The sequence below is a fragment of the Lissotriton vulgaris genome, chromosome 5, assembly GCF_964263255.1.
Source record: "Lissotriton vulgaris chromosome 5, aLisVul1.2, whole genome shotgun sequence".
In the NCBI taxonomy this organism is placed as follows: Eukaryota; Metazoa; Chordata; class Amphibia; order Caudata; family Salamandridae; genus Lissotriton; species Lissotriton vulgaris.
Genome location: NC_141693.1, coordinates 2000015355 through 2000039111, shown reverse-complemented (window position 1 = coordinate 2000039111; position 23757 = coordinate 2000015355). Strand labels below are relative to the sequence as shown.

The following is a 23757-nucleotide window of genomic DNA, read 5'->3' as shown; positions in this document are numbered from 1 at the left end:
CCGGTTCGGCTCCGTGACTGGAGTCAGAGAGGGTATGGGGGCGGCGCCGCCCGGAGCCGGCGCCGGAGGACAGGCGTCGTGCGGGGACGGCGTCGGGGGCAGCCCCGATGGAATCGGCGCCGGGGAGGTCGGCTGGCCAGCCGGCGTCGAACCTGAAGGCCCCTGCGGCGCCGGGACCGGTGCCGTCGGCGGCGCCGGTGCCGTAGCGCCCGACGGCGTCGAGGCAGGGGCACCCGATCCGCTAGGGCCCTCGGACGAGGGCACAGGGCCCGAAGGCGCCGTAGGCCCCGTCGGAGGAGACAGCTTCCTCATGGCCATGAGGAACTCCTCTATCTCCTCGGGTGTCGCGCCTTGCCCAGGGACCGTAGGGTATGGAGCAGGCCGCGCCGGCGGCTCGTGCGGAGCCGCGGGGGTGGGGCCACCCGAACCCCCGGCCGCATCGCGTGAGCGTCGGGGGGAGTCGGGGGTACGATGACGACGCCCCGACTTCTTGTGTTTCCTACCTGAGGAACCAGAGGAATGGTGATGACTCCCGGAGCGTTCGTGACGGCGCCGCGACCGCTCCCTTGACCTCCGGCCGGACCGGGACCGCTCTCGACGCGGGGCCGACACCCGCAGCTCGAGTAGCTTGCGGGACCGCTCCCGCCTAGCTTTACTCGTTAAGGCCCGGCAATCGACACATGCGTCCACATCGTGGTCGGGGCCCAGGCACCGGAGACAGAGTCGGTGATGGTCCGTGACCGACATCGTGCGGTCGCAGTCATCACAGTTCTTAAAACCAGGCATCCTACCGGCACCGTAGAAGATATCAAACGATTCAAAAACTTTGGCCAAAAGACCGGAAGAACTGATATCAGCGCGCGGAGGCGGCGTCTATATACTCCAGCAACGTCATCACAGCGCACGACGCCAACGACGGACGCGGAGCCGCAGGGGACGCCTGCAGACGACACCTACCGACGCGCAGGGGTACTGCTACGCAAAAGTTTCCGGATCCAGACTGACGCCTGGGGATATTCTAAGGTAAGGAATCTAATACTAACGTGTTTCTTTCAGATAGATCTGCTATTTGGTTGTGAATTCCTGGAAGGTGTTCTACTGTGAGGTGTATGTTTTGAGGGATGGCCCATCTCCAAATGTTTTGTGCAAGCTGGGACAGTTGCAGAGTGTGTGTCCCCCCCCTGTTTTTGTATATAATACATGGCTGTCATATTGTCCGTCCGGACTAGGACAGCTTTGTTTTGTATTTGTACTTGAAAAGTTTTGAGTGCTAGGAAAATTGCTAGGAACTGCAAATGGTTGATGTGGAACTGCTTCTGTTGATTGTTCCACTGACCTTGTGTGGTATAATGCAACACCAGGTCTGCGAGCGTACCTTGAGCCTGATTCCACTGTTGTGCTAGACATTCTTGTAGTGGACGCATTTGCAGTCTTGCGTGAGGAACTATAAAGATGCAAGACGCCATCATCCCTATTAGTTTCATGCACACTCTGGCTTGGAGAGAGTGCTGGCATTGAAAAAGGGAGAGTAAGTTCTGAATACTTTGAATCCTGGCTTGACTGGGATAAGCTAGAGCTGCAGATGTGTCTATGGTAGCTCCTAGATATTGATGAGCGTGCAAAGGCTCTAGGTGCAACTTGGTGTAGTTTATTGTAAACCCTAAGTTGTGCAATGTTTGAATTGTTTGTTTTGTGTGTTGTACACACTGGTTGAACGATCTTGCTTGTGTGAGCCAGTCGTCGAGGTAAGGGAAGACATGTATTTGTTGTCTTCTGAGATGTGCTGCTACTACTCCTAAGCACTTTGTAAACACTCGTGGTGCTGTTGTGACCCCGAATGGAAGGACTTTGACCTGATAGTGTTGTCCTGGTATGACAAACCTTAGATACTTCCTGTGCGCAGGATGTATAGGAATGTGAAAGTAGGGGTCCTTTAGGTCTAGTGTGGACAGAAAATCTCCCTGTTGTAGTAATGGGAGTACTTGTTGTAAAGTGATCATGTGAAAATGATCCGATTCTATGTAGTTGTTGAGTGGCCTGAGGTCGAGAATTGGTCTTAATGTCCCGTCCTTTTTAGGAATTAGGAAGTGCAGGGAGTAAACTCCTGTTCCTCTAAAGGAACTACTTGAATAGCATATTTTTGTAGAAGTGCTAGAACTTCCTGTTGAAGCAGAGTTATATGGTCTGTGGACATTGGACGCTGCCTGGGTGGTATGTTTGGGAGGGTTGCTGTGAGTTCTAGGTAGTAGCCATGTTGGATAATTTGTCTTACCCACCTGTCTGTTGTGATGGAGTTCCAGACAGGTAGAAACTGTGAAAGTCTGCCCCCCACAGGAGTGGAATGCTGTAGGGGAGGCAGAGGGAAGTCACTGTTTGGGAGTGGCAGAGGAGCGGTTGTTGTTATTACCTATGCCTCTTCCCTTATTGTTGTTGCCCCTGTATCCTCCTCTAAAGTAGCCTTTATTAGAGGAGGTTTGTGTGTTTGTCTTAAAAGATGATGTGGTCTCTGTGCCTGTTTGCTTTGAGGCTCCTCTATAGAAGGAGCGTCAAAAAGAACTTTTATTTTGGGTGGATTGTAATGCACCCATAGACTTAGCTGTGTCCATTTCTTTTTTCATCTTCTCTAGTGTGTTGTCTACCTCCGGCCCGAACAACTGGTTTTGAGTAGTACTGAGGCTCAGGGATGTCTGGTGCATTGTTTGGTGTAAAACCATATGCATCGTCCTCCTTGGGATATTGGGGTTGATATCCTCATCTAAAGGGTATGTTACGTCATTGCCCCCACCAAAATCATACTCTTCGTCAGTGTGGTGTGATGATGCAGGAGATTGAACTGGAGAAGTCATAGGTTCAATGTAAGGATTAGGAGAGGAAGAAGGTGAAGGAGAGGAAGGGTGCATTGGAGAAGTTGCACCGTCCTTTTTGGCAGGAACCACAGGTGAAGTGGTGTGTCTGCTGGTCTCTTTATATATGGAATTGCTTCCACGTGTCCAGTTTTTGGATTAATTTAGACTTTCTTCTGTTTAGGATCTGGTTTAAACAGTTCTTCTTTTTCTATAATCTTCTTTGGCGTCGATTTTTTCGGTGCCGTTAGAGGTTGATTAGTGTTCTTTGCCTTAGGAGGAGTGATTGAGTCCTGTGGCAATTTTTTTCGGTGCCGAAGGTGGTCTAGGCTTGTCTGTATCATGCCTTGGAGTCTTTGTTACCGATATCGTAGATTTCGGCGTGGAGACAGGTTTTGTTGGGCCTGCGGCGCCGGAATCTGGCTTCCCTTCTTTATTTTTGGAACCAAAGGGTTTCGGAGTCGAAGCTTTCGGGTCCGGTACGGTTCTTGGCTTCGGCACCGATGTGTCTTCTGGTTCAGGTGCCGAAGGGTCTTTATCTTTGGGCACCGAAGGGCGTTTTGGCTTCGGTGTCGAAGAATCCTTCGGCGTCAAAGGATGTTTCGGTGCCAATGGAGGAGGTAGAATTGGCACATTGTGTTTTTTCGGTGCCGAGGCACCAGAAGGCGTAGTCTTTTTCCTCGGAGCCGAGCCCGAAGGCGGGTCGTCGGAGGGTACATTTCGGTCTCGACTGGGCCCCATGTGCGGAGTGCCGACCGCTGCCTTTGTCTTGGGTAGTGTATGTTGTGTGGGGGCAGTGGTACTCACGGGTTGTCGAGATGGAATCGAATCGTCCGAGTCCTCTGCCCCCGATATGATCTGAAGATCAGGCGAGTCTTCCTCGGCGACGAGTGGAGCCTCGTCCTCGGAGATATCTTCGATTGGATCTTCGTCCTCTGAGACGTCTTCTTCGACGATCTCCTCCTCAAAGATGGCCTCTGGTGCTGGCGCTGATCTCATTTCGTGTCGACGGGCCCTCCTATCACGAATGGTTTTCTTCGTTCGGAAGGAGGCACAGGCTGCGCAGGTGGACTCGTCGTGTTCTGGAGAGACAGAGGTTGCAAACCTCGTGATGGTCGCTATGAGGGAATTTTGCTCGACATACCGGGCATCTCTTGAATGGAGTTCTGTCCATGAGGCGTAGGCCGTACGGCGCGATAGGCCCAACAGCCCGCGTAGACGCACCGGAATGTAGCTGGTGATGTCGAAAAGTCTATTTGATGTTCAAATAAGTTTAAAGTTTCTCGCTTCGAAATTGCAGAAAAAGTCTTTTCTAGCCGGAGCGGAAAACTTTCATCCGAACCCAGTGGCGGAAGAAAAGGAGTTGATGACCATGGTCAGTATTGTCCAAGGGAGGAGTCACCTATCTCGTGACTACAAAGACTTCTTCCAAGAAGACAACAACCTGCAATCATCCGAGCCCAACACCAGGTGGCGATCTATTGCTAAGTGTAGGATCTGCAGCTCATATGCCTCGGACACAGAGTTTCTCAGTCATGTGTGCCATCTTTCGGTGATGCCATCATTTGTCAGCTTGATGTTTCTGCAGCATCTAGGGCCGATTTTAAGTTTGTGTTTGCTATGCTTTTTCCTTCTTCCACTAAGTGGGTTGCTGTTCTTTGGACTTGTTCCGGTAGGTGCTTTAGTAGCTCTCCTACCTCCTCCCAATGGTGGTATGCATGCCTGTTGAGCAATGCATTTGAATTTGCTATGCGCCATTGATTTGCCACACTTCTTTCAACCTTTCTCCCCATAAGGTCCATCCTCTTGCTTTCTGTGTCTGGTGGTGGGCCCATGGTGGTTGGTACATTAGACCTTTTCCTAGCAGTGGATGTTATAATGGAGTCGGCTGCCACTGACCCCGTGATGTAAATAGGGTCTTCTGAGGGATGTTAGTATTTTTTCTCCCCTCTTGGTGTGACTGCTATAGATGTGGCAGGCTCTTTAAATGTTTCTTTTCCTTGATCTAATACACTTGGCAGCATAGGGAGGAATTGGCTCCTTGATTGAATAGGCAATCAAGTTTCTAGCAGAAAACATGATTGGGGTTTTTCTTCCTGCAGTTGCACTCTATAGGTATCTGCTGCCTTTTTGATGACTTGGTTGTACATACTAATGTCACCTGATGTTGGTTCTGTCCACAGAGGGAGGAAGCTGCTCCTTGATTTACCACCACAATACCTTCAGAACCCGGATCACATAACAAAGTTCGTGAGGCGTTTTCATTGCCGCTTAATTTTTATTTTGTCACGCTAATTCTGCACCGAAAATCTAGCACGTGGCGTAAAATATTGAAATAGAAGGTCATTAGAAGTCCTACTAAACAGATACTCACACTATGGCACAAGGCACCCTTCTTTAGTCTAAATTGAAACTCCGCCATGTATTCATATTCCTGGCGCAAGGAATTAAAGAAATATATGTTCTTACAATCCTTTTCCTCGAGAACGCTTTTCCTTTTCGTTCAAACCAGTGACGCCCATTACCTTCATAATGCAGGGTGGATGTGGTTGGGGACTGGCGCAGAACAACTGAGCAGCACACAGTTTAGGCTGGGGAGGTTCAACACACAGAGCGCTGAGAGTCCGTTCCGCAATTAAAAATACAATTTAAAAAAAATCTATTTCTTTACCTTTGGTATCATCGCGGAACTTGCGCTTTACTTTTAATGTTATACCAAAAGTTAAGAAAAACAAGCCCTGGTTTTGGTTTCAAGTATCGTGCCTGTGTCTGGGCACGATAATTGAACCCATGTGACAGCCTATTGGTTTCTATTACGCACACCAAGCAAGCACAAAATAGACACCAATAGGCCGTTGGGCGGAGCAATGCGCCCTCCTTTTGCCAATAGCGGGCAGAAAGTATTTCATAAAAAATGCACGCTAAGGCCAAAGGGGTAGCTGAAAAGGAAACGCACGAGCGTGTGCGATTCCTAGGTCAGCTCAGATTCCCCGTTTTTCCCTCGCTAAATGTCTCACACTGTGCGAGCACTGCTGCGCAGTGCACCGTTAGGCGTGAGACCTAAAAAATTGACAAAGGTAGAAAGTAGGGATAAGAAAAAAAGAAAATGCAGGTAGGTACCGAGACAGGAAGTATGGGATGGCACTAGAAAGAGACATGAGGTGGAACAGAGAAGCTGTGGCATTCAGCAACCCCAGAATTAAAATGTATTTTTGCTCTGTACTTATTTTGGTCTCTTACCTACCCCAATCTGTGATGGCTCTACCGCACCAAGTCCACAGTGGCGCTCGCTAACAAACTCCTCCCCGGCCACTCTCACATTTCCTCTCCTTGCCACTCACTTCTCTTTACCACTGTGGAAGCAGCACCAGTTCCTAACTCTACGATGAACCAAGTCCCCTCAACTGCCACTCAATGGGCTCAATCAGGACGCCCCTCACCCCAGACAGGTGCAAGGCGCCTCCTCCTCTAACCTGCTATTACTAATGGGCATGTAAGCTGTGAGAAGTTGGCCTGATAGGTAGTGTTTCCAATTCTGGAACCACTGGTTATCAGTCCAAACAAACCCCAAAGATGTCAGGTTGTAAGTCAACCTTGTTAGACAAGCTATCCTAGTGGTAGCATGGACTAAGCAGCCTTAAAGGCTTAACTTAAGAGGTCGTGTTAAGCGAGCTGTTTTACCACATACAATCCTGTAATCAAATGAAAGGACACCACACAAGTATATATTGTAAAAATATATGTATTTATTTCTAAATTACTCCCCAGTACTCTTTATGAGGAAAGGGGCACAAGCGTTAAATCAAAAGCACTGTTAAACATATAAAGTTGGCACAATTATGGCTGAGGGCGGGGGGCCACTCAGACCATATACTAAAAAAATGGTATAAGTAACACTTATCGAATATTGGTTAGGCCTAGGGCCTAGAGATTCGCTGGGAGCAGTCAGGACAAGCAATGAAGAAGTCGGGAGTAGCCCACAGGATACGGGTGCAGCACGGAAAGTGCGGCGCGCACCAATGTAAAGTCAATGGTGCGTAAAAGTTAGTTAAAGTGAATTAAATGATACTTCCGCTGAACCTAGGAACACAAAACTTCAGACACAGACCCTAGAGGTGTGTGCCAGTGTAAGGACACCGGCGTTGCAAAGTTACCTCACCCACAGGCCGTGGGTGCACAGGGTCGAAGTGGCGTCGGGTTCTGTCACGCAGGTTCTTGGTGCTTGGAGCTGTTGCAGTTGCAGGCGCTGTGAAGCAGAAGTGTCCGGTGCGATCCAAGGGTGGATCGAAGTAGAAAAGTACCTGAAAGCAGAGGGGACAGAGTCTGGGTCACTCAGCAGTGACCAGGGTGGAACCAGGATGGAACCAGGCAATGTCGGGCGCAATCAGGCGGTTGTCGATAGGCTTCTCTCCGCTGTCACGTGGGCTCTGGGGCATCTGCGACGTCCAGGAGCAGGTCACGATCTGTCCCACGTAGGCTCTCGCCGTCAGCACCGTCGGCTTGAAGATTGTAGCAAACAGCACTTGGCAAAAGCAATCCACGCGGAACCGGGAGATTGCTTATCACTCGAACCAGGAGGGTCAGAGTGGGTGCTCCTTTTCACGGGAGCTGGTGCAGATCTGGAGCAACCAGAAAAGCAGGTCGGATTTCAAGTTTCGTCGGCACAGGGGCCACAAGTCAGCTGGCAAGTGACCGGGCCAACGCGTCGAGCACACACAGGCAGAAGGGCCCCACGCAGCACTCGTCGAGTGTGGAGGGGTGAGCTTTGGTGCAAGTGGAGCTCGGGGCTGGGGCTTCTCAAACCCCGGTGTACAGCTTCGAGGGTCACTCGTGGGCTGCACGGTCAGCGTCTCGTGGCCTTTTCAAGATGGCGTGCCCCACGCTTCCGGTCGCCTCCACGGGTCTCAGCTCTGCAGGGACTGTGGATCGGGCAGGTAGAAGGCAGGCAAGCTTGATCTCGTCGATCTCTGTCGCTCGAGTTCCGGCGGGAACTGCAACAAAGCAAGGGTCGAGGGCTGGATGGTGCCTGTTTGCACAGGGTGGTCACTCCTTGACCACAAGGGAGATTCTTCAGTCTTCTCACGTCGTGTAGAAAGTCGAAGGGTCCAGATTTCGTTTCTTATGTTTCTTCAGGATGATCTGCCGTCCGTTGGGACTGCTCCCCCTCTTATTCGAATCTAGGGGGTTGGACATCCTGCTAGGTCCCCTCCTATGGGTGGGACCCAGGAAGGGGGTGGTTACACCCCTCTCCTTTGATCCTGGCCGCGCTGGGACAGGGGCTGGGAGGCCCCAGAACCGGTTTGGCCGGATCCTGCAAGGGGCAGCCTTGTGCTCCCCAGGCAGTGTCTGGTTTCTTTGAAACCTCCCTACTCCAATCCACTATCTCCTGTCTGGGGTGGTTTGACACCGCCCTGTGACAGGAAACTCTTTGTCCAGGCCTCCTCTGCCGGGTTTCGGTCAGCAGCAGGAGGCCAGACCCGTGTCTGTGGCAGGGGCATCCATTTTGTGGATCTGAGGCTCATTTTAAATCAACCGCGTTTCAGTAAAGTAACATGTCTTCTCCCTCTAGAAGGGTGGAATGCTACCCCCGTCGCCAGAACTGGCGAGGGGGTAGTATTCCAATTCGTATGACACCTTACACGACATGTTTTGATAAAGCCAAACCAAAGTTGCTATATAACCGCGAGGATTATAAGGCGCTTAAGAGTATATGGTATGGCATTATCCCGGATCAGCTTAGGGAGTTGTTCCCGACAGCTGCAGACAGGCTCAGCTCATGCCAGAGCTCCATCTCACATAAAACCACGCACTCTGCCTCCAGGATTGATGAGGCCTTCCATAGGAGTGGCTCACAGGTTATATATGTGTCCAGATATAGGTTTAGATATAGGTATACTATATCTAAGCAAGGGGTGATTACACCCACTTGCCCCAGCTGAGTGATCAGCCAGTTGTGTCAATTTAAGAACCAGCCAGGGGTGGCAAAAGCTATGCTTCAGCCCCTGGTAGGCCTTGGTGGCACCTATGCCCTGAGCACCTATAGTGCATGGTACAGGGGCTGACAAGGAGTCCATTTCCAATTGTGGTATGTACCTATAGCACATGTATTATAAATTTAGAGAGAGAACAGCAGGCTGGGGGTCTGATTAGCAGGCCCACAGCCTCAGTAAGTCGAAAACCAGTGAAGCAAAAAGCAAAAATTGGGGTGACCATAGGATAGCAGACCCTACTCTCCTACATAACCCCCCCCCAAACGCAGGGACATTAAACTTAACCTTGACCAGATAAGTCTTCATGTTCTAAGTGGAAGTACCTGGAGAGACCATCTGCATTACCATGGTCAGTCCCTGGGCGGTGCTCCACTGTAAAGTCCATCCCCTGTAGGGAAATGGACCACCTGAGCAGTTTGGGATTTTCACCCTTCATCTGATTTAGCCACAAGAGGGGCTTATGGTCTGTCTGAATTAGGAAGTGAGTACCAAACAAGTATGGCCTCAACTTCTTCAGGGCCCAAACCACAGCAAAGGCCTCCCTCTCAATAGCTGACCAACGTTTCTCCCTGGGGGTCAGCCTTCTGCTAATAAAAGCAATGGGCTGGTCTTGACCATCTTGATTAAGTTGTGAAAGCACAGCTCCCACCCCCAACTCAGAAGCATCTGTCTGTACAATGAACTGTTTGGAGTAGTCAGGACTCTTCAGGATAGGTGCAGAGCACATGGCCTTCTTCAGGTCATCAAATGCCTTTTGACAGCTAACTGTCCACTGAACCTTTTTGGGCATCTTCTTGGATGTCAAGTCATTCAATGGTGTCACAATGGACCCATAGTTCTTTACAAATTTTCTGTAATACCCAGTCAGGCCCAAGAAGGCTCTGACTTGTGTCTGGGTAGTTGGAGGAGCCCAGTCCTGTATGGTCTGGATCTTGCTCTCCAGTGGTTGAACTTGACCCCCACCTACTAGGTGGCCCAAGTACACAACCTTGCTCTGCCCTATCTGGCACTTAGTAGCCTTGATAGTCAGGCCTGCCTTTTGCAGGGCCTCCAGAACCTTCTTCAGGTGGATCAGGTGATCCTCCCAGGTGGAGCTAAAGACAGCAATATCATCTAGATATGCTGCACAAAAGTCATCCAACCCAGCAAGGACTTGGTTCACCAACCTTTGGAAAGTGGCAGGTGCATTTTTCAAGCCAAAGGGCATTACCACAAATTGATAATGTCCACTAGGGGTCGAAAATGCTGTTTTGGCTTTTGACTCCTCAGCTAGTCTGATTTGCCAGTAGCCAGCTGTCAAATCAAATGTGCTCAGAAACTTGGCAGAAGCCAATTTATCAATGAGCTCATCTGCTCTTGGAATGGGATGAGCATCTGTCCTAGTGACAGCATTGAGACCTCTGTAGTCCACACAAAACCTCATTTCTCTCTTCCCATCTTTGGTATGAGGTTTTGGCACAAGGACCACTGGGCTAGCCCATGGGCTCTCTGATGGCTCAATCACTCCAAGCTCCAACATCTTTTGCACCTCAGCCTTTATACAATCCCTGACATGGTCAGGTTGCCTGTAGATCTTATTCTTCACAGGCAGATTGTCACCAGTGTCCACCTCATGGGTGCACCAGTTAGTCTGACTGGGTGTGAGTGAAAACAATTGTCTGTGGGCCTGCAACACCTGTCTGCAGTCCACCTGTTGCTGCTCAGTGAGGCTGCCTGCCAAGGCTACTCCATCAACTGAACCATCATCAGGGTTCTGGGAAAGCAGGTCTGGGAGAGGGTCACTCTCTTCCTCCTGTTCCCCATCTGTGGCCATGAGGAGACTCATGTCCTCCCTGTCAACAAATGCTTTCAATCTGTTCACATGGAGCACCCTGTGGGGGCTCCTAGGGGTACCAAAGTCAACCAAGTAGGTGACTTCTCCCTTCTTTTCAATGATAGGGTAGGGTCCAGTCCATTTGTCCTGGAGAGCTGCTGGCCCCACTGGGTCCAACACCCACACCTTCTGTCCTGGCTGGAACTCAACCATAACAGCCTTTTGGTCATGCCAGGCTTTCTGTAATTCCTGACTTGCCTCAAGGTTTTTGGATGCTCTCTCCATGTATTCAGCCATCCTGGAGCGGAGACCAAGTACATAGTCCACAATGTCTAGTTTAGGCTTTTTGAGAGGTAACTCCCATCCTTCCTTCACCAAACTCAATGGACCTCTTACAGGGTGGCCAAACAAAAGTTCAAAAGGGCTGTAGCCAACCCCCTTCTGTGGGACCTCTCTGTAAGCAAAGAGCAAGCAGGGTAAAAGGATGTCCCATTTCCGCCTAAGCTTCTCTGGTAAACCTTTTATCATTCCCTTTAGGGTCTTGTTGAACCTTTCCACAAGCCCATTGCACTGTGGATGGTAGGGTGTGGTAAACTTATAGTTTACTCCACACTCTTTCCACATTGCTTTTAAGTATCCAGACATAAAGTTAGTACCTCTGTCTGAAAGAACCTCCTTTGGAAAGCCCACTCTTGAGAAAACTGCAATGAGGGCTTTTGCCACCACAGGAGCTGTGGTGGTCCTCAGGGGAATTGCCTCTGGGTACCTGGTGGCATGATCCACTACCACCAGTATAAATCTGTGCCCAGATGCTGTTTGAGGATCCATGGGACCCACAATGTCTATTCCAACTCTTTCAAAGGGTACCCCCACCACAGGTAGTGGTATCAGGGGGGCCTTTGTTGTGCCACCTGACTTGCCACTGGCTTGGCAAGTGACACAGGAGCGACAAAACTCCTTGACATTTTCTGACATGTGAGGCCAGTGAAAGTGTGGAACAAGCCTGTCCCAAGTCTTATTCTGGCCTAAGTGTCCTGCAAGGGGAATATCATGGGCCAAGGTAAGAAGGAAGCCCCTAAACTTCAAAGGTATAACCAACCTCCTGGTGGTGCCAGGCTTGGGGTCTCTAGCCTCTGAATAAAGGAGCCCTTCATCCCAATACACCTTATGGGTACCTTGAGCATTCCCTGCAGCCTCAGCAGCAGCTTGCTGTCTGAGGGGTTCAAGTGAAGGGCAATCTAATTGGGCCTGCCCCAGGTCTGCCCTTGAGGGTCCCCCTGTCCCCAGAAACTCAACCTGTTCAGGTTCAAGCTCATCTGAGACAGTCTCCTCTTGGACTGCAGAATCAGTTTCCTGTGAAACCTGATCCTCAACCTGGGGCAAGTGGGAAGGCACAGCCTTAACCCTCTTGCTCCTCCTCTTGGGTTGTGGTTGGTCTATTGTTTCAAGATCCACCACTGGTTCAGGAAGGCACTTCTTAGCCTGAGACCTTGTCACTGCAAGGACATGAGCTGAAATCCCTAGCATTTCTGCATGAGTCCTGTACTCCACTTCTGACCAAACTGAGCTTTCAAGATCATTGCCTAACAGACAGTCTACTGGGAGGTCTGCACTCACAACAACTTTCTTTAGGCCATCTACCCCTCCCCAGGAGAAGTTCACAACAGCCACACTATGGGAAGTAGTGGAGTTGCTTGCATTGGTCACTAGGTAACTTTCACCTAGTACAATCTGTCCAGGGTCCACAAAGCCAGGTGTCACCATTGTGACACTGGCACAAGTGTCCCTGTAGGCCTGAGCCAGTTTCTCATTAATTAAGGGAGTCTGCCTATATTTGCCCAGGTTACTGGGGCTTACTGCAGTGGGCAAAGATATGTCCACATCATATAGGAGAACTGCCTGTGTGGGGATTCTGACTAGGCCAGATTCCACCTCAGTACCCAGGGTCAACCCTACTAAACCCTTTGGCTGTGTACCACCACTGCTGACTGTACTAGGGGGTGCAGTTGCTTTAGGAGCTGCAGTGGTGGGGACTGGATTTTTCTTAGTGCATTCACTGCCCCAGTGTGAAACTGATTTGCAGGTATTACACCAAGGTTTCTTTGGGCCATCATTCTTCTTTTTCTTGTTTCCATTTTGGGAACCCCCCTCCTTATTGCTAGTTTGGGGGCCTGAAGACTTCTGGTCCTTTTCTTTATCTTTCTGATTCCCACCCTTCTGGTCTGTTTTCTTCTGGTCACCTTGGTTCTGGTTTTTCTGCTTAATCCTTGTTCTGACCCATTTGTCTGCCTTCTTTCCCAATTCTTGGGGAGAGGTCAAATCAGAGTCAACAAGGTATTGATGCAACAGCTGGTTCTGACAGTTATTAAGGATCTGTTCTCTCATCATAAGATTGTACAATCCTGTATAGTCTGAAACTTTACTTCCCTGCAGCCAACCCTCCAGAGCCTTAGTGGCACAATCTACAAAATCAGTCCAGTCCTGAGTCTGTGCTTTTTGGGTGTCTCTGAACAACAACCTGTATTGCTCAGTGGTTAGGCCAAACCCTTCAATAAGAGCACTCTTCAGAACAGAGTAGTTTTTGGCATCCTCAGGTCTAACAGTGAGGAGCCTGTCCCTCCCTTTCTCAGAAAAGGAGTACCATAAAATTGCTGCCCACTGATCCTCAGGGACCTGCTGTACCATGCAGGCCCTCTCAAGAGCAGTCATCCATTTGTGGATATCATCCCCTTCCTTGTAGGGGGGCACAATTTTTGTCAGGTTTCTATTGTCATAGGCCCTGTCTTTTTCTTTAGGAACTTTGCTGCCACCAGTGGCATCTAAGCCACACAATTTTCTTTCTCTTGCTAAAGCAAGTTTAGCTTGAGCCAAGGCTACCTCTTCCCTTTCTATTTGGAGTTGGACAGCCCTCATCCTGGCCCTATGCTCTTTTCTCTGGGAGGAAGTCATTCCTCTTTGAGATTCTCTTGAGGCACTAGAAAGGTGAGAGTCCCCTGATAGAGATCTCTCCCTCCTATTACCTGGGAGAATTTGGTTATGAGATCTGGGGTGGTGCTGGCCCCCCCCATTCCCATGTAGGTCCAAGTTGGCCTGGTTAAGGCTGGCAACCTGTACCTGGTTTCCCCTCTGATCCTGATCTTCAGGCTCTTCTAAATCAGAGCCTTCCTCTTCCTCTTCCTCCTCTACTACATCATCATCTGGAAGATCCTCATTCTCAGGGGAGTTTATCCCTTCACCTGATTCTAAGGGAGCCTGACTCACCTTATCTAGGTCATCCTTTTCTAGGAGAGCTATTAGGGAAGGAATGGTAGGGCCTCTGCCCTTTTTTAGCCCCCTGGCTGTGCACAAGGCACTCAGGTCTTTGTGGCTAAGGTTGTCATATCTGGATGTTGTCCCTATAGGATCAACTTCTACAGGAGCAGAACCTGAGGGTCTACCTGTATCAGACATGACTGCTAGTGAGGTGTAAGTGGTGCACTTACCTACACTAAGTGGTTTCCTACTGTACCTTGCTAGTGAGTTGTAGTCAGGGTGTGCTAATCCCTTTAATCTACAACTACTAAGTTCAGTAGAACTTAATATGCTAAGCTTTTGATTTATATGTACCTAGAGGTACTTGATGTGATCTTTCAATTTGATAAAGATTGCAATGGTAAAACAAACAGCAAGCTCAAATCCGCACCGATGCACACCAATGTGAGAAGTTGGCCTGATAGGTAGTGTTTCCAATTCTGGAACCACTGGTTATCAGTCCAAACAAACCCCAAAGATGTCAGGTTGTAAGTCAACCTTGTTAGACAAGCTATCCTAGTGGTAGCATGGACTAAGCAGCCTTAAAGGCTTAACTTAAGAGGTCGTGTTAAGCGAGCTGTTTTACCACATACAATCCTGTAATCAAATGAAAGGACACCACACAAGTATATATTGTAAAAATATATGTATTTATTTCTAAATTACTCCCCAGTACTCTTTATGAGGAAAGGGGCACAAGCGTTAAATCAAAAGCACTGTTAAACATATAAAGTTGGCACAATTATGGCTGAGGGCGGGGGGCCACTCAGACCATATACTAAAAAAATGGTATAAGTAACACTTATCGAATATTGGTTAGGCCTAGGGCCTAGAGATTCGCTGGGAGCAGTCAGGACAAGCAATGAAGAAGTCGGGAGTAGCCCACAGGATACGGGTGCAGCACGGAAAGTGCGGCGCGCACCAATGTAAAGTCAATGGTGCGTAAAAGTTAGTTAAAGTGAATTAAATGATACTTCCGCTGAACCTAGGAACACAAAACTTCAGACACAGACCCTAGAGGTGTGTGCCAGTGTAAGGACACCGGCGTTGCAAAGTTACCTCACCCACAGGCCGTGGGTGCACAGGGTCGAAGTGGCGTCGGGTTCTGTCACGCAGGTTCTTGGTGCTTGGAGCTGTTGCAGTTGCAGGCGCTGTGAAGCAGAAGTGTCCGGTGCGATCCAAGGGTGGATCGAAGTAGAAAAGTACCTGAAAGCAGAGGGGACAGAGTCTGGGTCACTCAGCAGTGACCAGGGTGGAACCAGGATGGAACCAGGCAATGTCGGGCGCAATCAGGCGGTTGTCGATAGGCTTCTCTCCGCTGTCACGTGGGCTCTGGGGCATCTGCGACGTCCAGGAGCAGGTCACGATCTGTCCCACGTAGGCTCTCGCCGTCAGCACCGTCGGCTTGAAGATTGTAGCAAACAGCACTTGGCAAAAGCAATCCACGCGGAACCGGGAGATTGCTTATCACTCGAACCAGGAGGGTCAGAGTGGGTGCTCCTTTTCACGGGAGCTGGTGCAGATCTGGAGCAACCAGAAAAGCAGGTCGGATTTCAAGTTTCGTCGGCACAGGGGCCACAAGTCAGCTGGCAAGTGACCGGGCCAACGCGTCGAGCACACACAGGCAGAAGGGCCCCACGCAGCACTCGTCGAGTGTGGAGGGGTGAGCTTTGGTGCAAGTGGAGCTCGGGGCTGGGGCTTCTCAAACCCCGGTGTACAGCTTCGAGGGTCACTCGTGGGCTGCACGGTCAGCGTCTCGTGGCCTTTTCAAGATGGCGTGCCCCACGCTTCCGGTCGCCTCCACGGGTCTCAGCTCTGCAGGGACTGTGGATCGGGCAGGTAGAAGGCAGGCAAGCTTGATCTCGTCGATCTCTGTCGCTCGAGTTCCGGCGGGAACTGCAACAAAGCAAGGGTCGAGGGCTGGATGGTGCCTGTTTGCACAGGGTGGTCACTCCTTGACCACAAGGGAGATTCTTCAGTCTTCTCACGTCGTGTAGAAAGTCGAAGGGTCCAGATTTCGTTTCTTATGTTTCTTCAGGATGATCTGCCGTCCGTTGGGACTGCTCCCCCTCTTATTCGAATCTAGGGGGTTGGACATCCTGCTAGGTCCCCTCCTATGGGTGGGACCCAGGAAGGGGGTGGTTACACCCCTCTCCTTTGATCCTGGCCGCGCTGGGACAGGGGCTGGGAGGCCCCAGAACCGGTTTGGCCGGATCCTGCAAGGGGCAGCCTTGTGCTCCCCAGGCAGTGTCTGGTTTCTTTGAAACCTCCCTACTCCAATCCACTATCTCCTGTCTGGGGTGGTTTGACACCGCCCTGTGACAGGAAACTCTTTGTCCAGGCCTCCTCTGCCGGGTTTCGGTCAGCAGCAGGAGGCCAGACCCGTGTCTGTGGCAGGGGCATCCATTTTGTGGATCTGAGGCTCATTTTAAATCAACCGCGTTTCAGTAAAGTAACATGTCTTCTCCCTCTAGAAGGGTGGAATGCTACCCCCGTCGCCAGAACTGGCGAGGGGGTAGTATTCCAATTCGTATGACACCTTACACGACATGTTTTGATAAAGCCAAACCAAAGTTGCTATATAACCGCGAGGATTATAAGGCGCTTAAGAGTATATGGTATGGCATTATCCCGGATCAGCTTAGGGAGTTGTTCCCGACAGCTGCAGACAGGCTCAGCTCATGCCAGAGCTCCATCTCACATAAAACCACGCACTCTGCCTCCAGGATTGATGAGGCCTTCCATAGGAGTGGCTCACAGGTTATATATGTGTCCAGATATAGGTTTAGATATAGGTATACTATATCTAAGCAAGGGGTGATTACACCCACTTGCCCCAGCTGAGTGATCAGCCAGTTGTGTCAATTTAAGAACCAGCCAGGGGTGGCAAAAGCTATGCTTCAGCCCCTGGTAGGCCTTGGTGGCACCTATGCCCTGAGCACCTATAGTGCATGGTACAGGGGCTGACAAGGAGTCCATTTCCAATTGTGGTATGTACCTATAGCACATGTATTATAAATTTAGAGAGAGAACAGCAGGCTGGGGGTCTGATTAGCAGGCCCACAGCCTCAGTAAGTCGAAAACCAGTGAAGCAAAAAGCAAAAATTGGGGTGACCATAGGATAGCAGACCCTACTCTCCTACATAAGCATTAGACCCTCTCCTCCAATCTAGCCGTATGGTTAATGGAATTAATTCCTCTCAGTCACCCAACCCTGTATAAACACCAGGCCACCAACCCATCTCTCCCACCCCATCCCACAGGCTCTTGGGCAGCTCTTTCTCTCAATCAGACCCACATTTCATGGACTACTAGTCAACAACCCCACTTCATCCACAACCTTGTCACATGAGCACCAGGTCACTCGCGCCTCTCACACCTTCAGCCTCTTGAAGAACAAACCCTCAAAGTCATGCACACCCAACATGGGATCAAAGAGTCTTATCTTGTTTTTAAAGAATGGGGTTATTTTCCCAGAGGTTTGCTTAATGGTGTCCAGTCTGGGTACACTGCGAGAAATCCAAACAGGGTTTCCAGCCATGGGTTCAGATAAGAACATACCTAGCCTTACCCTCCCTTCTGACCGCAGTCGTTGAGTGCAGCCAGATCTGAAGGATGATGATACAACCCCAGGTGGTGGTCGGGGAGGCAAACCGGCATTACCCAGTCTTACACATGCTTAACCTCTGACCGACCATGAAAATTGATTGCAGACAGGTGTAAAGCAGGAGCATACAACTCAATGTGGAGAGGGGGGCACACCAGTATTACCTATGCTTCAAGCCCCTTCTGACCATGGATATGGAGTGCACTCGGGTTTGAAGGATACAACCCTACGTGGAGAGGGTGCACACCAGTATTACACAGCCCTACCTACTCTTAACATCCCTTCTGACCATGAACATTGAGAGCACTCAGATTTGAAGTAAGAGGATAGGACCCCAGCTAGTGGTCAGGGAGGGGAGGCCCACCAGCATTATCCTACCTACAAAAAGCCCCCTTCTGACCATGAACATTGATGTGCTCAGACTTGAAGAGCCAAGGAGGCCATCACCAGCCCTGGAGCTCCTGACCACCACTTACTGTGCTTGTTCTTCTTCTCCGGCAGAGGGGGCGGCTTTTCTGGAAGCCCATCCGAATCCAGTGCCACAAAGTCCCCCATGAAGTCCACGGAGCCGGAAGTGTTGGCTTGCTGGAAGGGTGAGATGCCTGAGAAAGGGGGCACGGAGGCACTGGGCAGGGAGGAGAGTGATGTCTCGTCCTCGGAGATGTTGTCATACTGGGAAGGGTGTCTCTCGTAGGAGATCCGACAGCTAGAGATGTCGGAGAGGTGAGGCGTGGTACTCCTTCGCTTCTTCAGCGGCAAAGCCGGAGGGGCGGCCCCGCCCTGCATCGCCTCAGTCTGGGGAGAGTCACCAGGGGGCATCTGGAAGACCTGACCATGGAAGGGGGAGCCCAGCTCTCCCAGGGATTCTGGCAGGGGGCTGAGAACGCCCGGAGTCAGCTGTGGGATCTGGTCAGCACTTGACAGGTCCTGCTGCAAGAACTCGTAGTCGGGATCATAATTATCTGGTTTCAAAAACAAAAACACATCAGAAATTAGATAAATAAGACAGGCAGGCATACATACGTCTGTAACATTATATTATAATATTGTACACCAATCCTTTGTGACCCCAGCTCCTAACAGATTCCTGTACAGAGACTTTGGTGATGGACAGGCGCCTGAAGAGAAGAGACGTGCATCAGGACTCATAATGGGATTAAGTAGTAATGACAGCCTCACCGGTAGCAGTGACAAGCCCTGTCCTATAGGTGGCATAACATAACTGTGTACTGTCACAGGCCTGCCATCAGTTTCAATGCGCGATCCTGCAAACCACCCTCCCTCCTGCACAGAGCTGCCATCAGCTTGAATGAACAATGCTGCAAAACGCCCTCCCTTCCTGCACAGAGCTGCCATTAGCTTCAATGCACGATGCTGCAAAACGTCGTCCCTTCCTGCACAGAGCAGCCATCAGTTTCTATGCACAATGCTGCAAAACACCCACCCTTCCTGCACAGAGCTGCCATCAGCTTCAATGATACAATGCTCCCCTCCCTGCACAGAGCGTTGGCCATCAGCTTCAATGACACAATGCTCCCCTTCGTGCACAGAGCTGCCATCCACTTCAATGACACAATGCTCCCCTTCCTGCACAGAGCTGCCATCCGCTTCAATGACACAATGCTCCCCTTCCTGCACAGACCTGCCATCAGCTTCAATGATACAATGCTCCCCTCCCTGCACAGAGCGGCCATCAGCTTCAATGACACAATGCTCCCCTTCGTGCACAGAGCTGCCATCCGCTTCAATGACACAATGCTCCCCTTCCTGCACAGACCTGCCATCAGCTTCAATGACACAATGCTTCCCTTCCTGCCAAGAGCTGCCATCCACTTCAATGACACAATGCTCCCCTTCCTGCAGAGAGCTGCCATCAGTTTCAATGAACGATGCTGCAAAACACAATCCCTTCCTGTACAGACCTGCCATCAGCTTCCATGACACAATGCTCCCCTCCCTGCGCAGAGCGGCCATCAGCTTCAATAACACAATGCTCCCCTTCCTGCACAGAGCTGCCATCAGTTTCAAGGCACAATGCTTCCCTTCCTGCACAGTGCGGCCATCAGTTTCAATGCACGATGCTGCAAAACGCCCTCCCTTCCCACACAGAAAAGCCATCAGCTTCAAAGACAGGGTGCTCTAAAATGCCCTCCCTTCCTCCACAGACCTGCCATCAGCTTCAATGACTCAATGCTCCCTTCCTGCACAGAGCAGACAGCAGCTTCAATGACACAATGCTCCCCTTCCTGCACAGAGCTGTCATCAGCTTCAATGACACAATGCTCCCCCTTCCTGCACAGAGCGGCCGTCAGCTTCAATGAAACAATGCTCCCCTTCCTGCAGAGGTGCCATCAGCTTCAATGACAATGCTCCCCTTCCTGCAGAGCTGCCATCAGTTTCAATGCACGATGCTCCCCTCCCTGCACAGAGCGGCCATCAGCTTCAATGACACAATACTCCCCTCCCTGCACAGAGCGGCCATCAGCTTCAATGACACAATGCTCCCCTCCATGCACAGAGCTGCCATCAGCTTCAATGACACAATGCTCCCCTTCCTGCACAGAGCTGCCATCAGCATCAATGAAAAAATGCTCCCCTTCCTGCACAGAGCGGCCTTCAGCTTCAATGACACAATGCTCCCCTTCCTGCAGAGCTGCCATCAGCTTCAATGACACAATGCTCCCCTTCTTGCAGAGCTGCCATCAGTTTCAATGCACGATGGTCCCCTTCCTGCACAGAGCGGCCATCAGCTTCAATGACACAATGCTCCCCTCCCTGCACAGAGCTGCCATCAGCTTCAATGACACAATGCTCCCCTCCCGTCAAAGAGCGGCCATCAGCTTCAATGACACAATGCTCCCCTTCCTGCACAGAGCCGCCATCAGCTTCAATGAAACAATGCTCCCTTTCCTGCACAGAGCCGCCATCATCTTCAATGACACAATGCTCCCCTTCCTGCAGAGCTCCCATCAGCTTCAATGACACAATGCTCCCCTTCCTGCACAGAGCGGCCATCAGCTTCAATGACACAATGCTCCCCTTCCTGCACAGAGCTGCCTTCAGCTTCAATGGCACAATGCTCCCCTTCCTGCAGAGCTCCCATCAGCTTCAATGACACAATGCTCCCCCTTCCTTCACAGAGCGGCCATCAGCTTCAATGACACAATGCTCCCCTTCCTGCACAGAGCAGCCTTCAGCTTCAATGACACAATGCTCCCCTTCCTGCACAGAGCAGCCTTCAGCTTCAATGACACAATGCTCCCCTTCCTGCACAGAGCGGCCATCAGCTTCAATGACACAATGCTCCCCTTCCTGTACAGAGCGGCAATCAGCTTCAATGACACAATGCTCACCTTCCTGCACAGAGCGGCCAGCAGCTTCAATGACACAATGCTCCCCTTCCTGCACAGCGCAGCCTTCAGCTTCAATGACACAATGCTCCCCTCCCTGCACAGAGCGGCCATCAGCTTCAATGACACAATGCTCCCCTTCCTCCACAGAGCGGCAATCCGCTTCAATGACACAATGCTCCCCTTCCTGCACAGACCTGCCATCAGCTTCAATGACGCAATGCTCCCCTTCCTGCACAGAGCGGCCAGAAGCTTCAATGACACAATGCTCCCCTTCCTGCAGATCTCCCATCAGCTTCAATGACACAATGCTCCCCTTCCTGCACAGAGCGGCCAGAAGCTTCAATGACACAATGCTCCCCTTCCTGCAGATCTCCCATCAGCTTCAATGACACAATGCTCCCCTTCCTCCACAGAGCGGCAATCCGCTTCAATGACACAATGCTCCCCTTCCTGCAAAGACCTGCCATCAGCTTCAATGACACAATGCTCACCTTCCTGCACAGAGCGGCCAGCAGCTTCAATGACACAATGCTCCCCTTCCTGCACAGAGCAGCCTTCAGCTTCAATGACACAATGCTCCCCTTCCTGCACAGAGCAGCCAGAAGCTTCAATGACACAATGCTCCCCTTCCTGCAGATCTCCCATCAGCTTCAATGACACAATGCTCCCCTTCCTGCACAGAACGGCCTTCAGCTTCAATGACACAATGCTCCCCTTCCTGCAGAGAGCGGCCAGCAGCTTCAATGACACAATGCTCCCCTTCCTGCACAGAGCGGCAATCAGCTTCAATGACACAATGCTCACCTTCCTGCACAGAGCGGCCAGCAGCTTCAATGACACAATGCTCCCCTTCCTGCACAGAGCGGCCTTCAGCTTCAATGACACAATGCTCCCCTTCCTGCACAGAGAAGCTTTCAGCTTCAATGACACAATGCTCACCTTCCTGCACAGAGCAGCCAGAAGCTTCAATGACACAATGCTCCCCTTCCTGCAGATCTCCCATCAGCTTCAATGACACAATGCTCCCCTTCCTGCACAGAACGGCCTTCAGCTTCAATGACACAATGCTCCCCTTCCTGCACAGAGCGGCCAGCAGCTTCAATGACACAATGCCCCCCTTCCTGCACAGAGCGGCCTTCAGCTTCAATGACACAATGCTCCCCTTCCTGCACAGAGCGGCCTTCAGCTTCAATGACACAATGCCCTCCCTTCCTGCACAGAGCGGCCATCAGCTTTCAATGACACAATGCTCCCCTTCCTCCACAGAGCGGCAATCCGCTTCAATGACACAATGCTCCCCTTCCTGCACAGACCTGCCATCAGCTTCAATGACACAATGCTCACCTTCCTGCACAGAGCGGCCAGCAGCTTCAATGACACAATGCTCCCCTTCCTGCACAGAGCAGCCTTCAGCTTCAATGACAATGCTCACCTTCCTGCACAGAGCAGCCAGAAGCTTCAATGACACAATGCTCCCCTTCCTGCAGATCTCCCATCAGCTTCAATGACACAATGCTCCCCTTCCTGCACAGAACGGCCTTCAGCTTCAATGACACAATGCTCCCCTTCCTGCACAGAGCGGCCAGCAGCTTCAATGACACAATGCTCCCCTTCCTGCACAGAGCGGCAATCAGCTTCAATGACACAATGCTCACCTTCCTGCACAGAGCGGCCAGCAGCTTCAATGACACAATGCTCCCCTTCCTGCACAGCGCAGCCTTCAGCTTCAATGACACAATGCTCACCTTCCTGCACAGAGCAGCCAGAAGCTTCAATGACACAATGCTCCCCTTCCTGCAGATCTCCCATCAGCTTCAATGACACAATGCTCCCCTTCCTGCACAGAACGGCCTTCAGCTTCAATGACACAATGCTCCCCTTCCTGCACAGAGCGGCCAGCAGCTTCAATGACACAATGCTCCCCTTCCTGCACAGAGCGGCCTTCAGCTTCAATGACACAATGCTCCCCTTCCTGCACAGAGCGGCCTTCAGCTTCAATGACACAATGCCCTTCCTTCCTGCACAGAGCGGCCATCAGCTTTCAATGACAGGGTGTTTTTAGTGACCTTTCTCTTTACTCAAGTTAGTTTTTCACTTCTATAAATGTGGCTTAACCACAAAACTGAAAGTGAAAGGGACAAGGAAGTGGTCCGTCCATAGAATGCAGAGAGGATCCTCCGCTCTCAGATCTTGAATATTCTAGAAGATTAAGTCAAGCATATGGCCAGCTCTATGGGTAGATGAGGTATCAACTGAGGTTAAAACCTTTTAGTGTCGGTATTATATGGGAAGCCGCGGGGCAGCTAGGATCATCTACATGTAAATTAAAATCTCGCAAGACTGTAAAATTGGTATAGTGTAGGGTCAACTGGTCAATGACATCACAAAATTCTGGCGTATGGCCATACAGGCAGTCTGGTGGCCTACAGAGCAGCTGCGCGGCAAAGGAGAATGACAGTGAGATTTTGGTACAGAAGTTTAGACCCTTAATATTGCCTAGTTGGCCCAACTTGGAGATAGAGACCTCCCAAGTATCTTTCATAATAATGGCCACGCCTCCCCCCACCCTAGCTCCACCTCTGTTACACACACAATTCGAAAACCAGTGGAGTCACTTTTTAAGGCCATAAGGGAATCTCTAGACCATTTAGTAATCTTACCGCTTACAATTTGAGCAGCATGGCTGATGCTGGCCGCGATCCGGGCTTGCATTTGGCGCGCCTGCTGTACGTCCGCATCACGGCTTGCATTAAGTAGATGCCGGGAAGCAGACCAAAAACTAGATGCTCACCCCACAAAATGGTGTCTACTTATGATCCCACCGAGCGGAGGAAAGACGGTGCTCGGAACCAAGAAGCGA

The 23757-nt window shown here is 50.8% G+C and overlaps 1 protein-coding gene across 10 annotated transcripts in view; it reads right to left on the bottom strand.

The window, feature by feature from the left end:
• Positions 1 to 23757, bottom strand: part of RAPGEF1 (Rap guanine nucleotide exchange factor 1) — a 714396-nt gene that overhangs the window by 366853 nt on the left and 323786 nt on the right. For all 10 annotated transcript variants that reach the window (XM_086924774.1, XM_086924779.1, XM_086924781.1 and 7 more), the window contains exon 9: positions 18021 to 18506. In XM_086924774.1, coding sequence (XP_086780900.1) covers positions 18021 to 18506 — 486 coding nt within the window. The remainder of the gene's footprint in view (positions 1 to 18020; positions 18507 to 23757) is intronic.